Source organism: Prenolepis imparis, unplaced genomic scaffold, assembly GCF_030444845.1.
Source record: "Prenolepis imparis isolate NDT839.2.m4 unplaced genomic scaffold, iyPreImpa1.0 SCAF_15, whole genome shotgun sequence".
Classification (NCBI taxonomy): domain Eukaryota; kingdom Metazoa; phylum Arthropoda; class Insecta; order Hymenoptera; family Formicidae; genus Prenolepis; species Prenolepis imparis.
In genome coordinates, this window is record NW_028141173.1 from 3,354,388 (window position 1) to 3,371,271 (window position 16,884).

At 29.2% G+C, this 16,884-nt stretch overlaps 3 protein-coding genes and 1 long non-coding RNA gene across 19 annotated transcripts in view; 1 reads left to right on the plus strand and 3 right to left on the minus strand.

Annotated features, from left to right (window-relative positions):
- The window catches only part of LOC145946157 (venom dipeptidyl peptidase 4), a 366,319-nt gene extending 360,056 nt beyond the window's left edge, over window positions 1-6,263 (plus strand). For all 7 annotated transcript variants that reach the window (XM_083055639.1, XM_083055641.1, XM_083055640.1 and 4 more), the window contains 3 exons: window positions 1,033-1,193; window positions 2,283-2,494; window positions 2,976-6,263. In XM_083055639.1, coding sequence (XP_082911765.1) covers window positions 1,033-1,193; window positions 2,283-2,494; window positions 2,976-3,074 — 472 coding nt within the window. In that variant the 3' untranslated portion in view covers window positions 3,075-6,263. The remainder of the gene's footprint in view (window positions 1-1,032; window positions 1,194-2,282; window positions 2,495-2,975) is intronic.
- A 395-nt stretch (window positions 6,264-6,658) lies between these two features.
- On the minus strand, window positions 6,659-7,482 carry LOC145946162 (uncharacterized). Its single transcript, XR_014427001.1, has 3 exons — window positions 7,373-7,482; window positions 7,201-7,290; window positions 6,659-6,694 (listed from the first exon to the last, which is right to left on the minus strand). It is a non-coding gene; the product is annotated as an uncharacterized LOC145946162 (long non-coding RNA).
- Window positions 7,483-9,856: 2,374 nt separating this feature from the next.
- On the minus strand, window positions 9,857-11,672 carry Rpi12 (RNA polymerase I subunit RpI12). Of its 2 annotated transcripts, none has more exons than XM_083055344.1 (3): window positions 11,449-11,672; window positions 10,768-10,980; window positions 9,857-10,557 (listed from the first exon to the last, which is right to left on the minus strand). In XM_083055344.1, exons 1-3 carry the CDS (start codon window positions 11,582-11,584, stop codon window positions 10,490-10,492), a joined length of 417 nt encoding a protein of 138 aa, XP_082911470.1. In that variant the 5' UTR covers window positions 11,585-11,672; the 3' UTR covers window positions 9,857-10,489. The 2 variants fall into 2 exon arrangements, with proteins under 2 accessions (XP_082911470.1, XP_082911471.1); XM_083055345.1 differs by having other exon boundaries at window positions 9,860-10,557; window positions 10,764-10,980.
- A 769-nt stretch (window positions 11,673-12,441) lies between these two features.
- Window positions 12,442-16,884, minus strand: part of Ss (aryl hydrocarbon receptor spineless) — a 218,423-nt gene continuing 213,980 nt past the window's right edge. For all 9 annotated transcript variants that reach the window (XR_014426963.1, XR_014426964.1, XR_014426962.1 and 6 more), the window contains one exon: window positions 12,442-16,751. The gene's annotated coding sequence lies outside the window, so the exon portion shown is untranslated. The remainder of the gene's footprint in view (window positions 16,752-16,884) is intronic.

Below are 16,884 nucleotides of genomic sequence, written 5' to 3' on the forward strand. Positions count from 1 at the left end.
AAATAATTTATTAAAATAGTTGACAATTGGAGATTTCTCGAAAATTTGTAATAATTATAAGTATGCTATTGTAGGAAAATTGCAATTGCGTAACGTGTGATTCGCGATAGATGATTATGTGCCCGGTTCTTTAACACGAAGCACACATCGCATGCATAATCGCATGCAAAGTGCATGCGAGATAATGGAGAAAGGAAAGTAGAAATTACAAAGTAATCATCGATTCTTATCGCGCAAAGCACTCGATTATTCCGTGTGCACGCTCTTTTTTAGCGAGATAGACCGAGTGTCTTTTTTTACGAGCGTTATGGCATTTTTCATAAAAGTAAAGAAAGGTAAAAGCAGGCAATCTCGTATAGCGGTCTTTCTGCGCGATTTTCTTGTTTACAATTAGACGGAGATAAAAGAAGATTTATCATAGAAAAATTAAAGAAATAAATTTGAAGATGCTTTAAAATGTTGTTAATATAAAAAAATATGTGAAGATATTAATATATAAAAATTTACAAAAATAAGGAAATTTCGATAAATTGACAAGAATAAGGCTTATTTTGCATTTAATTTAGAATTAATTTTGCTCTCCGATATGTTGATTATTTCTTCAATTATTCGATATTATAAATTAAAGACCAAATTTTGATATTTCGGAAATACTAATAAATGAAAGCTTTGCAAACGATAAATTAAAACGATATTTCGACAAATTTCACAAAATGACTTATTTTGCATTTAAATTAGAATTAATCCTTTAAATACCGTGTTTTAAAATATGTAAGTAGAAAAATCCCCTCATTTTCCTGGGAATATTCTCCCTTTTCCCTTCCTCCTACTATCATTTTTCTTCCTGCAAAGTAATCCGCGATACGAATGGAATCACTAAATTCTCATTAGCTTTTTTGCGATATTCAATTATATAATATGAGCCATCACATATCATTACTCTCTTCAACATGGTATTTTCAACAAGATTTTATGTCACTTGTAAAAATGTAGCAGTTGTAAAATACAAGGGTTTTCTTCTTTTTCTTATAGGTACCTGCAGAACGAGTTTTCCTTCATCGACCGTGCAAGAACGGCAATATGGGGTTGGAGTTATGGTGGATACGCGACCGGCATGACACTCGCCATGGATTTAAAGGGTGTCTTTAAGTGCGGCATGTCTGTCGCTCCCGTTACGGATTGGGCTCTCTATGGTGTGTAATAGAGTAATTAATTAAAATCGAATCGGTGATACACACAGCACACGATTTATTTCACAATAACCGTTTAATTAAAGTTTTCTTTTAAAAAAAAATAAAAATAATAATTTGATATCGTAAATCGAGATTATTTTGTGAGAACAAATTTTCCTGCTTATTTATTAAAACTTACTTAACGCGATCTGTTTTAATGGCGACGGCCAAATAAAAGGAAAGAGGATTCTTAATAAACAACTGTGAAACAAAAGCCGCGCCGCGTCGTAAAGTTACTATTCTTCTTTTTCATAAAGCAATCCCCGGTTTACGATAACATAAAAGCCGGAAAACTTTTCTATCAACAAGTGGTTGGATTTTCGTAGCGTTAAGGCTAGTCGGAAAAAGAGCTCTCGAGTCTGAGTTAAAACGCTAGTTATATATTTAAAAACAGAAAATATCGATGTAAAATTTATTCTTAGACTGAACCGAGTGTAATTTACCGATTCGTTCTAGATCATGTATTATGTATCCCGTTTTAAATATTTAAAATATATAATAAAAATAAAGAAATAATCAAATTAATCAAAGAATAATCAAAAAATTATAACGTATTCCATTCTTGCTGTGATATACCGATAATATTGTCACGAAGAAAAATTCTGCGAAAGAGAGCATTACACGCTTGACAGTTTTTATTATAATGAAAACGTTGTCAAGGAACTTGTGGGGAGAATGTTAAGTTTATTTGGTCGTCGGATTTGTCTAAGAATTTTTTACGCGGCGACATTTTAACGAAGAAAAGTATGCTCTGTGGAAAAGACGTGCTGCTGCAGCTTTAATGTTACTTTTTCAACTACTTTAAATTCGTGTCAGCATTACCTTCCCTCATTAGAGCACGCGAGAAAAATACACGTGATTTACAGGATGATGTTAGAAAGACTTATGCGGCGTCAGTTGTGCAATTTCTGCATAAAATATCTCGTGCCATATAACGTAGTGTGTATATATATCTATGTGTGTAAATATGTAGATTTTTTCTTCCTCTCTCTTCCTAGGAATATTCGTGTCTGATTTTTATTAATATACAAATAATTGTTTAATTTACAGATTCGATTTATACCGAACGGTTTATGGGTTTGCCAACCGTTGCTGATAATCTACAGGGTTACGAGCAAGGCCAGTTACTCAACAAGGTCGAAAATATTAAAAATAAGATGTACTATTTGATTCACGGAACTCTGGACGACAATGTACACTATCAACAATCGCTTATGCTTGCAAAAGTGTTGGAACAGAAAGATATCCTCTTCAGACAACAGGTATGTCTTATTGGACATCGAGATGTTAAGATTTAATAATATATTAAGTTATATACAAATATAAATCAGATCTGATAGAAATTATTAAAAAATATACTTTATACACAGAGAGAATTTTCTCTTAGAATTTACCTTGAAAATCATGGTAATCATTGGACAATATGGTATAGAAAGAATGTTACCTATCTAATAAAATATAAAATATGTTTGATTAATTTTACTAAACTATATACTATATAGTAAAATTAATCAAACATATTTTATATTTTATTCTGATAGATATTATTTTTTATTGTGATAAATATTAATCAGAGAAATTCTCATAAAATTCTTTCCATACTTTATTGTCCCACGATTACCATGATTTTCAGGATAAATTTCAAGAGAAAATTCTTTTTGTGTGTATATATATATTATATATTGTGTGTATATATATTATAATAAAAATACATATATGTATATATAATTTTTTGCTTTGCAGACTTATACGGATGAGGATCACGGTATCGTCCAGTCGCGAGCGCATCTGTATCATTCGTTAGAAAACTTTCTGGACGAATGTTTTCAGACATCATCATGATCGGAGCACAGAATAGTAATGACAATCTAGGACGCTGTACACCACCTGCCTCACACTTACCAGTTGTAAATAATCTAATTATGTGTACAGAGTTTATGTACGATATGTAATATGAGCGTTTTTAGAAAATGTGTACATAGCGGTAAAATTGCCGAGGGAGAGTGGGAGGATGAGCGAGAGAAAGAGAGAGCGGAAAGAAATGCAATGAGAAAGAGGAGAGGTAGAATAATTAGTAACCAGTAATTGAGAAAAAAATCTACGCAGGGCAGGTCTGTGAGACAAATGTTTGATACGTTTTTTAAGATACCCGGTCAAACGGTGCATCGAAGGCCTAATAGCGGCGCGGGCCCCGTCGCCTAGCTATTTCACACCCCCCACAAAGTGTTAGATATCGTATCGTTGCAGTTCGTACTTATTATTCGCGGCTATTTGTTTTATCTCAGCGTTTTTTTTTTCGAATGTCTTTATTAACGCGCGAACTTGTTGTTTTCCGGATGGTCAAACGAACCGATCGATTTGACGTGACAAATTCTCAACTCTACGAAATTGAATTAAATTATAAGTTCACAGTTTCGCTATTCAATACTGGTAGAATCTCATTTGATAACTTGTCAATATATTATTTGAATTTTATCGATGAAAAAGTTGATTTTGTATTTTAAAAGAATTTTGTTTGTTTTTTAAATTAGTTTAATTGTATTTGATTATCTGGAATATCGCGTTCCGTATTTGAATTTATTCATTTTTTCTATCACGGTCGCGTTGATATGATATTAAATTAAATTATCACTTTAGAATGTTCACATATATGAGTTCAGTTACTACTTGAAACGAGACTTCTGAAAATTTTGGAAAATCTAATGTTATGAAACCAGATTTGATATCATATTTAAAATAAAATAGAAAAAAGTATTCTTTTTATAAGAACCGGTAGTTTCATATAATATAAAAATTATAAAAAAAGATCTTCTATAGTAAAATGCTTTTTTGAAAAAAGAATATTTATAGAATATAGAAGAATATTAATGTTTTAATATTTAACGTATATAATTTTTGAAATAAGTTATAATTCCACAAAATATGCGATATTCTTAAATTTATTTTACAAGCTGATAACATAACTTATTTTTTCCGTCACATAAATAATTTATATCTCAATATATTTGTGACGATAAAATAAAAAAAAATGAAAGTACGCTATCGTGTACACTGTCCGACAATAATATTATCGACGATATTCTGAAATAATTATTACGGCCTATTCAACGCGACATTGAACTATTCATATTCATATTCATATTCACAATGCATCTGTCAAGTATTTACAATGCAACACTTAAACTTTCGATAATAAATTTATAATCAATATTTAAAAGCGCTCACATTTTTAATTTTTATGCAAAACTAAATTTTCTGAACTCATATATGTTATCTTAAGGCTCTGGAATACTCAGCAAAAAGTTAAGTAAAATATTCATAAAAACAAAAGAATAAATTAATATCGCTTACTCTGATATACGAATTAATTAACAATTAATGATTAATGATTACTAGTGCTACATAATTATAATTATGCTAATCGAAAGATAAAATAAGAAATATTGTACAAGCACAAATTTTTGCCAATTGAACTCTACAACATTCGCCGACAATGTAACCAATTAATGTATAATATAAAAATCAAACTTTTGCATTTAAAAATAGGATTGCGCCACTTAATTTTTGAAATGTATTTAGAGAGGACTGTTCTTGAAGCGTTATATATTTTCACAGTGTTGTTTTACGATCAACTACTGTAACGTTATTAATGTATAACGTAATTTTGAAGAAAGTGCGACAACACAAAATATGCGATGATAACCAATGAAAATTATATTCAAAATATATAGTACCAAGTTTTCATATGCTTTCAGAATTTGAAAATGTAAAAGCAATGTTTTGCAACGATTTATGATATCTATAATGTCTATAATTAAATAATTATAGATATTATTTTAAGTATGTCGATAAATCGTTGCACATTTTGAAAAGGAGGTATTTCATTATAAAAAAAAATATGTACAAAGACATTCCCAGAAGAAAAGAACGTATAAATAAAGATATATGATAATGTATACAGATGATATATTAAAACATATATGTTTTTCATAAGACATATGTATTTAAATGCTGTCGAGCATAATACTGGAAAGCGTGAGTATCATGTTTAAAATAACAGCGTTTTGTAAAAATATTAATTCCAATATTTTAATATATAGATTATTAGAAGCGCGCTTTCATGCGAAACATGTATAAATAATAAAATCTTACCTTTTGAGATCTTTTGCAATCTATCTATTATCATGGCAAAAAGTTTTGTTGTCAAGATTATGGATATCTAGTGCTGTTAATATCTCGAATATATATGGACCTTAATTATATGTAAAGTTAAATAACTTGATATAAATTTAAAATATTTTACGATTATCTCTCTTGCTTTAACTTTCTATACTTGTCTATTAAATTCAAATTGAAAAATCGATTCAAACTTTTTTCAAAGATAGGCAAATTAATTTAAGAGAGCAAGTTTTTTAAAAGTTTGTAATGCGTTTTAACATTTACTGAAAGGAATAAGAATTCATGCGTAGATATAAATTTTACTTTTCTATATTATGATGTTTATGCTGTGGGTATACCAGAGTATTAAGAAAGTGCAATTACAACACTTTATATATCATATATTTGTATTTCTATAGTTTATATAAAGTCTACTAAGTAACTATATATAAAAGTTAGGCAGCAATTAGTTTATCGACATCTTTTCCTTAAAATGAGATATCATATCTATTTCTTATTATTATATATTAGATGGGCAAATATTAGTGCCAATGTATAAATGCACACATAAGTAAGAAACTATCGACAAATTCTCTGACTATTCAAGTTTTTTAATACAAGGACCACTGTAACAATTTCAAGAGTGGATCAAGATTAATTTATAATAATTGTTAACTTTTATCTTGACACACGTGTTGTATATAGAAAATTACTTGAACACTTAAATAAGATAATAAAGCATTGTTAGAAAGAGGATATTGTAACAATGACCCGTAGAGTTATAAAATTATGACGGATGTACTCTCTTTCACCACTATTTGTTGAGTGTATTATAAATAAAGCTCTATGTTTTATTAAGAGACAAAGTGTTTATATCTTGAAAATTACCCTATTAGCTTTTATATGCATAGATTGTGAACATTTAATAATAATAAAAATTATTGAATAAAATTTAAAAAAGTTTTTATGTATTATAAATCTTGAAGTTTCAAAGTTTAATTTATTAACTTAAAACCTTTGGAAAATAATATTTAAATTACGATTGTATATACTGATAAACAAAGACTAAAATAAATAAATATATTAATGTTAGAGAGAGAATATTGTGTAACATGATTAAAATATTTAATAAGCACCCTCATCATTATTACCATTAACATATAATTTCTTAACACTTTTTTCTGAATTGCGCTCTAGTTAATTTCTGGTGATTAATACATATACAGATAATGTTATATATATACATGCAATACACTCACCGATACAATGTGTAACAGTGGATCTCTATAGTACAAAGCGTTGATCTATAACATATAAAAAACACAAATTATATGTATACAAAATAGTTTTCAAAATAATTAATATTTGAAAAAGTCAATGATGCGCAATTATACTTTTATTTATACTATTTAATTATTATAAATTTTTTAATTATTTTTTTATATTTAAAAATTTATATAAAATATATTAAAATTTAATTTAAAAAAAATTAAATAATTATAAATTAAGTTAAATAATTATAAATTGTATACACAATATTAAAATTATATGCATATTTATATATATAATATAAGAAAATTTCTTATTATTAATAATCTAATTATAATAAAGTTTAATGTAATATTTTTTTATTTTTCTGTAAATTACCTTAAATAAGCATATTTATTTTTTTAAATTTTATACCAAATTTATTCATAATATATTAATTTATTTTCAACTTTATTTTAATAAAAATTTTATATATATATATATTTATATAATTTATTTATATAATATTAATATAAATTTTTTAAAATTATAATCTGCTTACCACATGGTTGCTCCGCCGTTGCCCGATGCCTCCCCGGGTCACCACTTGCTCTTCCTCTTTTCTTCATACTTATAGCGTTTTTCTGGCATCCTATGCATTATATATTATACATTTATGTAAAATATGAATCGTTATCGCAGAGATAAACGAGTAATTAGTATAATCTACTTACGACAAGGTTGCCCGATGCTTCCCGGGCCTCTTTATTCTCTTTTACTCGCACATGGAGTCTTTATGCACTTACACAATAATACACACGTTCGCGAAAATACAATTAATTACGACAATACACGCGCATTTATCAACAAAACAAAATAAAATAATCCCACGACAATTTGAGCGGCACTCCCGACCGTTAATCGTACGCGACTCTTTACCCGGCATTTCCGATCTTAATCAAGCGATACTTTGTGCGCAACTCCCGATATTCGTACGTGGCTTTTCATACGTCACTTCCGCTTTTAATCGTACGCATATTTTATGCGCTTTTGTTAATTATATGCGACACATATTTGAGAGAACAGCACGCGACAATTATAATTAAACGAAGCTACGTACGATTCGCGCGGCGTGTCCACGAAATTTATGCGGGAAGACGTCGCAGTGATGCCAACTGTCGTCACAGAATACGCGGGACGCGGGTAGCTGCCGCAGTGATGCCAACTCTCTTCTTCTTCTTCTATCGATTATGGCCCTGACGTTTGTTCGACTTTTGGCCATCAACTGGTTGTGTTTATATTTTTCTCATTCTGGGTTTTTTCTTCTTTTTCGGCTATATGGAATATAGGAGTATAGATAATTCTTTCTTTATTAATGAGTGGAAATAGACAAAGAAGGGGTTCGGGGGATAAATAGAGAGGAAGTCAGGAATACATATATTAAGGTGCCTTTTCATGCTGACGCTCGACGTTCATTTTTAGCGGCAAAAGACGTCCGTGACCAAAATTGACGAATTGGTATCTTTATTTTTGGTCACGTGACGTCTTTTGACGCTAAAAATGAGCGTCGAGCGTCAGCATGAAAAGGCACCTTTAGATTTGACAGTGAGTACGTTTACACGGTACCCTTAGAGCCAGTTTCACCAACATCGGTTAACTTTAACCTCCAGTTAAACTATATGTTTGTCTCTTTTTAATGAACGTATCTGAAACGAGACAAAGATATAGTTTAACCGGAGGTTAAAGTTAACCGACGTTGGTGAAATTGGCCCTTAATCAGGTTTAATAACACCCGTAGTTGTAAAACTGGCCAATCACAGCCATTTCCCTGAAGAATGGAACGGCTGTGATTGGCCAGTCTTACAACTACGGATGTTATTAAACCCGATTAAGGGTGCCGTGTAAACGTACTCATTGACTGCATTTAAGGAAGGTGTCAATGGCCCGAACCACCTCTGGGGTGGGCTTAATTAAGAGATCCATATGCCAACTCTCTAATTAGAATCTATCGGTCTTTCGCGATTAATCGATGTAATCGATTAGATCGATTAATCGCGAAAGGCCGATAGATTCTAATTAGAGAGTTGGCATCACTGCAACCACTTCCCACAGATCCCGCGTAAATTTCGTGCGACACGCCGCGTGATTCGTAGCTTCGTTTAATTATAATTCTCGTTTAAATATAATTAACAAAAGCGCATAAAATATGCGTACGATTAAAAGCGGAAGTGACGTATGAAAAGCCACGTACGAATGTCGGGAGTTCCGCACAAAGTATCGCGCGATTATAAGATCGGAAGTAAGAGGGTAGCCGGGTAAAGAGTCGCGTACGATTAACGGTCGGGAGTGCCGCTCAAATTGTCGTGCGATTATTTTATTTTGTTGCTAAATGCGTGCGTGCGTCGTAATTAATCGTGTTTTCGCGAACGTGTGTGATTGTGTAAGTGTATAAAACTCCATATAGAGTAGGAATAAAAGAGGAGGTCCGGGGAGGCATCGGGCAATCTTGTCGTAAGTAGATTATAATTTATTTCGTTTATTATTTCTTACTTGTAAAATTATTATAATTACTCGTTTATCTCCGCGATAAGGATTCATTTAACATAAATGTATAATGTAATGCATAGGCCGAATGCCAAAAGGACGCTATAAGTACGAGAAAAGAAAGAAAAGAAGAGAAAGAGAGAGAGAGAGAGAGAGAGAGAGAGAGAGAGAGAGAGAGAGAGAGAGAGAGGGGAAGAGGAGGCCCGGGGAGGCATCGGGCAACCATATAATAAGCAGATTATAATTTTAAAAAATTTATATAAATTAATATTATATAAATATATAAATAAATATAAATAATTATATATAAATAATTATATATACACATATATATGAAATTTTATTAAAATAAAGTTGAAAATAAGTTAATATTATGAATAAATTTGGAACAAAATTTAAAAAAATAATTTGTGAAAAAAAAATAAATGTGGTTAAATACGGTAATTTACAGAAAAATAAAAAAATATTACATTAAACTTTATTATGATTAGATTATTAATAATAAAAAATTCTCATATATATATAAATATGCATATAATTTTAATATTGTGTATACAATTTATAATTATTTAACTTTTTAAAAATTAAATTTTATTATATTTTATATAAATTTAGATCTAAAAAAATAATTAAAAAGTTTAATAATTTTTATGATCTTTTATTAAATATATTTCACGATACAAATTACACGATACAAAAAAAAAGTATAATTGCGCATTATTGACTTTTTCAAGTATTTATTTGAAAACTATTTTGTATACCTATAATTTGTGTTTTTTATATGTTACAGATCAACGCTTTGTACTATAGAGCTCCACCTGCGCATCATATTGGTGAGTGTATTGCATGTATACATATATAACATTATCTGTATATGTACTAATCACCAAAAATTAACTAGAGCGCAACTCAGAAAAGAGTTAAGAAATTAAAGAAATTATATGTTAACTTTTTCATTAAAACAATGAATTACATAATTTTCTTTAAGAAATTAAAAAAATATATGCCAAGCAAATAAAAGTATTAAAAATTCTAATTTTTTTTGTTCACGTACATTTACATATTATGAACATGATTAAAATTTTCTGGCGATTATTTCTGTGTAATATATTGAAATATACAAATATAGGGGTTGCGCTCGTAAATCTACTTATCAGAGTTTAATTAATAAATCAGTACGAGTCAGTCTATTTAGTGTAGATTTTTGAACACGACTCGCTGAGAAATACTCGAGTAGAAATAAAATCATATGTTGTAACAAATATATTTGTTACATATATTTATTACAAATCATATATTTATAACAATTACTTTCTATACAATGCATAATATATATAATAGAAATTTATCTTAAGAATTTTCCGTTTCTTTGTATCTGTAAATATAAAAAAATGCTTATTTATTCATAAATACTATGTGAGCTACACAAAAACTTAATATATTTCACTTTAATCTTTTTGCGGAGCATATTGAATGCTGAAAAAGCTTTGGCAATTTCAGCTTGCCATCTGACCGCAAAAATTAATGTAAAAATATGAATAGATTCTATCAATGATAATATTGTTTTGCACAGAAACGTACTTGCATTTAGTACATGTGTAAAATACAGTTTGTCCTTCATCAGCAGATCTCAATTGTAATGTAGCATATGACATTTTATTGTTTTGACACTGAGGACATGGTCGTTCTACAATTGGTCCATCTGTGTCATCTTTACTATCATCGGTTTCTTTTGCAGATACATAAGTGTCTTTAGAATTAAAGTGAATCGTACATGTCATTTCCATATCCCCAAAGACTGAAACAGATAAAATAAAAAACTGAATGAAGTTTCATTAATTATAATTGATTATGATACGATAATTCTCTTAATTACTCTATCTTAAACATGAAAGATCTCACATTAGCATAATAGTATAAAATAATAAAATCTTGAATAGCATTTGGCTAAAATTCTAAGTTACGTCTTTTGTTTGCACAGAGATTGTAAATATTTAATAATAAAACTTAATTAATATCAAACATTCTAGTAAAACTGTGCAAAATATAAAATATTGTATAAAAAAAAGAACAAAATATTATCAAAAATCTTCTATTACTTCAATGATTGTCTTGTGTGAAAAAATTACAAGAAATAAAAGAAAATCATATTTGTTAGAACAATTTTTTGTGCAGAGTAACGTATGTAATAGAAATTTTTAAATAATTAGATTATTTAAATTATTTAAATAATTAGAGAGATTTGAGGATCTTGTTTGAAACATACTTTCCGGTTCCCACTTTCTTTTACATGCGTAACATGTAACCACGGTTTTCTTTCCGTCCAGCAATGGCAAAATTGAACCGCAATCTGGACAGAATCCAGGAACAGTGATAAAACAACTGTTGCTCTTACGTTCCATTGTCAAATACGTTTTTATTTATTTTTACGCGCGTGATATTATGAACAATACAATATATAACCTACAAAAACACATATCCAAACATCGACCTAGAGTAAACTACAGGTCGATGTTTCCGAATATATCAAATTCAGTGATGTCAAGACATAAGAAATAACTAGACTATAACTAGAAAGAATGCCATCTAAAATTAAGCGAGGGAAAATTCAAATTCTCGAAAATCGGAATATTATTAAGAGGATAATTATTAAAGAATTAGAGCCAAATAAAATTTCAAGAATCACGATTAAAAAAGGAAATATTAGATCGGTTGCTATCATAGGAATCAGAATTCGACAAACGCACGCCGATTTTTTTTATTGCATTATTATAATTTATTTCATATATATAAACATTTGATACAGTTTTAAAATTTTATTTGTAGAACTTATTTTTTTAGCAATGGTGTGTGTTAATAATAGCTAGATTTATATCCTATCGGATATAGTATATCAGAGAAAAATGGATGGAGTGTGATCAAGATTAAAAATTCGGTTTGGCATGATATACTGTGTCGTACTTCGTTACGTTTAGAAACGTGAAATAAAATTGCTTGCAGAGAACGGAATATAATACTCCCATTAATTCCTTTTCGATATCATCGCATAACGACTTAAAAGTCGAGTAGCTCACGCACTTCGCATTTATTGACAGTCCTATAAGTGATTTTTCATAATAAACTCGCATGTTTTCTCGCTTCTTCGCTAACCGGAGGGTATCATCAGTATCATCCGCAGAAAAAATTAAAATTAAATATAATAATAATTAAGATATTATACAGATACGTCAAAATTGTTGGGAAACAAATTTATGTAAAATTAAATTCCAATTTGTCTATATTTTACGTACGTACAACTTCATTATAAAATATTAAACAAAAAAAAGGTTTAACAATATTTTTTAATATCCTTGGAATATTGTGCTTTATGGAAACGTCAAATTGTTTTTCGGATCGCATTATATGCGGTTGAAACTGTGGATTGATCTCCGTAATATCTCGAAGAAGCCGAGCTTTTTCCCAGCAAAAATTACGCGATTCCAAAGTGCAGACTTATTCACCTAGCAGCACGCTAAGTAAGATCGAGCTCTTTAATAATCGCGCTTCTCTTTTCCGCGGCAATCGCTAGAAAGTAAGGTACGTTTATTTTTTTTTGTCGATCTATACGAATAGCTGCTTGAAAATCTGTACTGACTATGATCTTAATTGTATACTCGTTATTATTTAATATAAGATACCTTACTTCAAATATACAATGAATATACATATTTATGCTTAGATCGTCAAAATATCCTCGCGATCGCACAATTCAACATATATAAGTATAGAGAAGACTTGCGTCGATGAATATATTTCTCGCGTGATTATGTTTTATTATCCTTTCTTAAGAGTTATACATTTACACATTAACGCGCCGAGAGAGAACTTACAGTGATATAATTGATTAAGATTGTCGGTTAAATTAGCTTTACAGCGAGAATATTATCACAATTTAAGCATATCATTACTAATTCGCTTTTTTTAATGAATGGACTAGACTCGATTACTTATAATAATAATAGTAGCTTCTTAACATGTATATAAGGATATTGCAGAGAAACGATATCTTTCGCAAGCTATAACAGTAAGTCAGAAATATAGATATGCAAGATTTCGATTCAAAACAGTCTACTATCAGCATGTCCTTATTTTTGCAATAATTTTCTTTTTTTTTTATTCTATATCTCTGTTTACGATTTGCTTCTTTTATAAAACTCTGAAAACATTTGAAGTATCATATTTTGAAAATTGTAACATATATATCTCAAAAAAGATATCACGGGAAGACTTTAATAAAGATAAAGTTAAAAATCAAAATTGAACAAGATGATGAAGATTATTTCACATTTATAATTGATAAACTATTTGCAAAATTATAAGGTCATGTTTGATAGTATCAGGTTTCAATATCATCTTGAGCTGCATTTAGTTACAAAGTCAATCAAAGTAGAATGGGATATTTAGATAATCGAAGATATCCGGATGCAAAAGATTATGTTTCTCAAAAAAGCGAAAGATTTTTAAAATCTTGCTTTATCTCTATTATGGTAAAATAATGCAGCTCTTGTACTCATATATTCTTAATATACTTTTATATTTGTTAATTATTATTATTTATTATATAGACATGAATTCGCATCAATGGATGAATAAAATCATATACAGCTTGCGTATAAAGAAAAAGCATTCGCTTAGTTTTTTTGCATCCGGTACTTCGATTATACTAAAATAGACACATATCTCGTGTAAGTATGTGAACATATAAAAAGTACTACGCGTTATTTAAGGATGAAACGTGTAGGAAACGCAATTCGCTTATTATCCTTAACGGGAGCGTTATTTTTTTTTATAACGTCCCTGATATATGTCTTACAACATATTATAGTTAATAAATAATGTAATGATTTTTTTCAAAAAGTATGGAAGAAAATATCTAAATATATATATGTATATATCGCTCTCTTTAACATTCCATTTTTACCATCTTGATATGCGATTGCAATGGATATGCAATGTTATGCTTTTCTTAAAAGCGCATGAAAACAATAGGCTCTTTCAATGTTATCTTAAAATAGATCTTCTTTTCTTGTGCTCGTACAATATTCTTTTTCGCGCGGATTTTTCCTTTTCTTTTTTTGTCGTCGAAATGTTTTATATGAGAATTCTCAGAGATTTCCTCGACTTTGCAAAGAGTGTGAGAATGCACTTAAAATTATTGGAAGGCCCATCTAGCATCGCTAAACACGAATTACACGTATACATATAAATAATATGTATAAATTAATTAAGTACAAAAATTACAAACTTATTAACAAAATATTGGCAAGACTGGGTTTTTAGCCGAATTAACAGGCTACAAACATTTACGTCATTTTCGATTTTATATAACGAGATTCTTGATGCTCGAAAGAGAAAATAATTTAAGGATTACAAAGTTTTCTTTCGTTCCTATTACAACAGTTGATTAATTAAAGCGTGAAATCATATGTTCACAAAATTATCATCCGCCAAAAATTAGACTTATATAGAAAGAGTTTAATTTAAAATCCTCTTCAGAGATACTGACACATTATGTGTACATTATTTTTCTCATTCTTGGAAATATTTTCCAATTTTTCTATTTTGTTTAATCATTATAAATATATTCTGAATAAATATAATTGAAAGAAAAAGATAAAATAAACTTTTTTCGACTTCAATAATATTCTCTGTCCCTGAAGAGATTAATTAATCGCAATTTATTTGATATATATGTTTCACAAAAATTCAATTATATTTTTAATGTGATATATTTATCGCTATAAACATATAAACGCGCATGTGTGCGCGATTCCATAATAATCCAGTAATATAAGATAATTCGACGAATGCAAACAGGAACTTTTTTGTCTTTTTTAAAAATCTTTGCCCGTTAATTATCGTAAATGATTATTCATAAAATAAATATGTAGGAAACCAAGAGTCGCGCAGGAATTAATTTAAAACGTTCGCGATGATACTGGAGTCTCGATTGTTATAAAAAAAAGTTGTTGTGTAAAGTGGAAAGTAGGTTTATTGTAAAAGGAAGAGAGCTTATACTTTTACGCCTTTCATCTTGGCAACGGAAATTTCACTTCGATGCATGTAACAGAGAGAGACAGAGAGAGAGATCGCGGATACGTATATGTGAAATGTTAATAGTGTCTGTCTTTTCGTTTAAAACAAGACTATCGCTTTCTAATAACAATTTCGCTCGAGATGTTTTAACGAGACCATCGCTTCTTATCGTATGCATTCTTAAACCGTATGTTTTCTCGTCGAGAATTGACTCTTCTCATCAATCAGGAATATATCTCCAACTTTTATTTTTAAGAGAATTCGCTCTCGTGAATTTCTATATTTATATAATATTCGTATCGCACGATATATCGCTCGCATCTTTCACAATTACTCGACGAGTTTTTCTTTTTAATATATCGCCATTTTTTTTTTCAATAAATATTACACTCAAGTATGCCTTCTCTCTGAAGAACATTGTTTTAAATTACCTAACACATATCACAGAATTCATATATATCCTCTTTTTTAGAAAAAAAATTATAAAAACGCAATAGCATGTGGGATACAAAAGCGCGCATTTAATATAGATAAAATTATACAAATAGACGCATTATTAATACAAACTAAAGCCGCGTATGTGTTGCGCTTATGTGTCCTAGTTCGATCGAAATGACAAATTTTGTGCTCTCAAATATTTAAAAAATAACGCTTGACGATTTCTTTTTTGGTTCAAAGGAATGTCGTTCATTAATCTTATTTTCCTTCAGTGTCCGGGCAGTGATCACTATCTTACACTACACATTTTTCAGTCCATTGCAGAATAAGAAATAAAAAACATACACATTTATTTATTATAATTAAATAAAAATAAAATTTTTTTATACTAATTAACATAAAAATAAAATTCGATTGTGAAATAATATTTATATCATATACATTTACTTCTATCTTTTTAGAGCGTGTTAACTTTGCTTTTTGTGGTTCTGACGTTTCTTATTTTATAATATAATGAAAATTGTTTTATATTTATATAACAGAATATAATAAATTAAAAAATATATATATTCTCATATTAAGAGGAAAAGCTAATTAAGAGAAACATATCTGAAAATATTTATTTTTGATAGTTAATCTTTTAAAAAATTACAAATGTTGATTTGAAATTCATTCTGCAATGAAGTGCTATTGCTACTCGTCGAGCAACAGCTGCATTCTATAATTACGAATGAATGAAATTATAAGACACGCGCGCTTTGTGTGATCGCTGCCCCTTTACACAAGATTACTACACAAGATCGCGATCAGTGTACATGCAGACTCAAACTATGAATCCTGAAGAATATGTCCACTTAACGTATCGGTATCGGATAAATCAATGCAATGAAAGTTATGTAATAGTAGACTGGTTATTACTTCTGTAGTGAGTATGTTACAGTACTAATAGAATACTCTTAAGTAAGAATACTCTTAATTCTTGTAATAGACATTACCTGTATGGTACAGTGACGCGTTTTGAAATCCGCTTTGGTGAAGATATCTTTTCGGTGATACCTGCAGAAATATATATAATATATATAATTTTACATATATAACAATTATATATATATATTTATACATATAATTTTTATATCTATATTAGAAGATATATATAAAGTAAAAAATGTTATATTTTTACGCAAATTGC

Excerpts from the sequence above, each read along its gene's own strand:
- Rpi12 (XM_083055344.1), bottom strand. The coding sequence starts at position 11,584 with ATGGAACGTAAGAGCAACAGTTGTTTTATCACTGTTCCTGGATTCTGT. Across the intron at positions 10,981-11,448 it reads AAGAAAGTGGGAACCGGAAA|TCTTTGGGGATATGGAAATG; the intron begins GTATGTTTCAAA and ends TATCTGTTTCAG. Across the intron at positions 10,558-10,767 it reads ATTTTACACATGTACTAAAT|ATACAAAGAAACGGAAAATT; the intron begins GCAAGTACGTTT and ends TTATATTTACAG.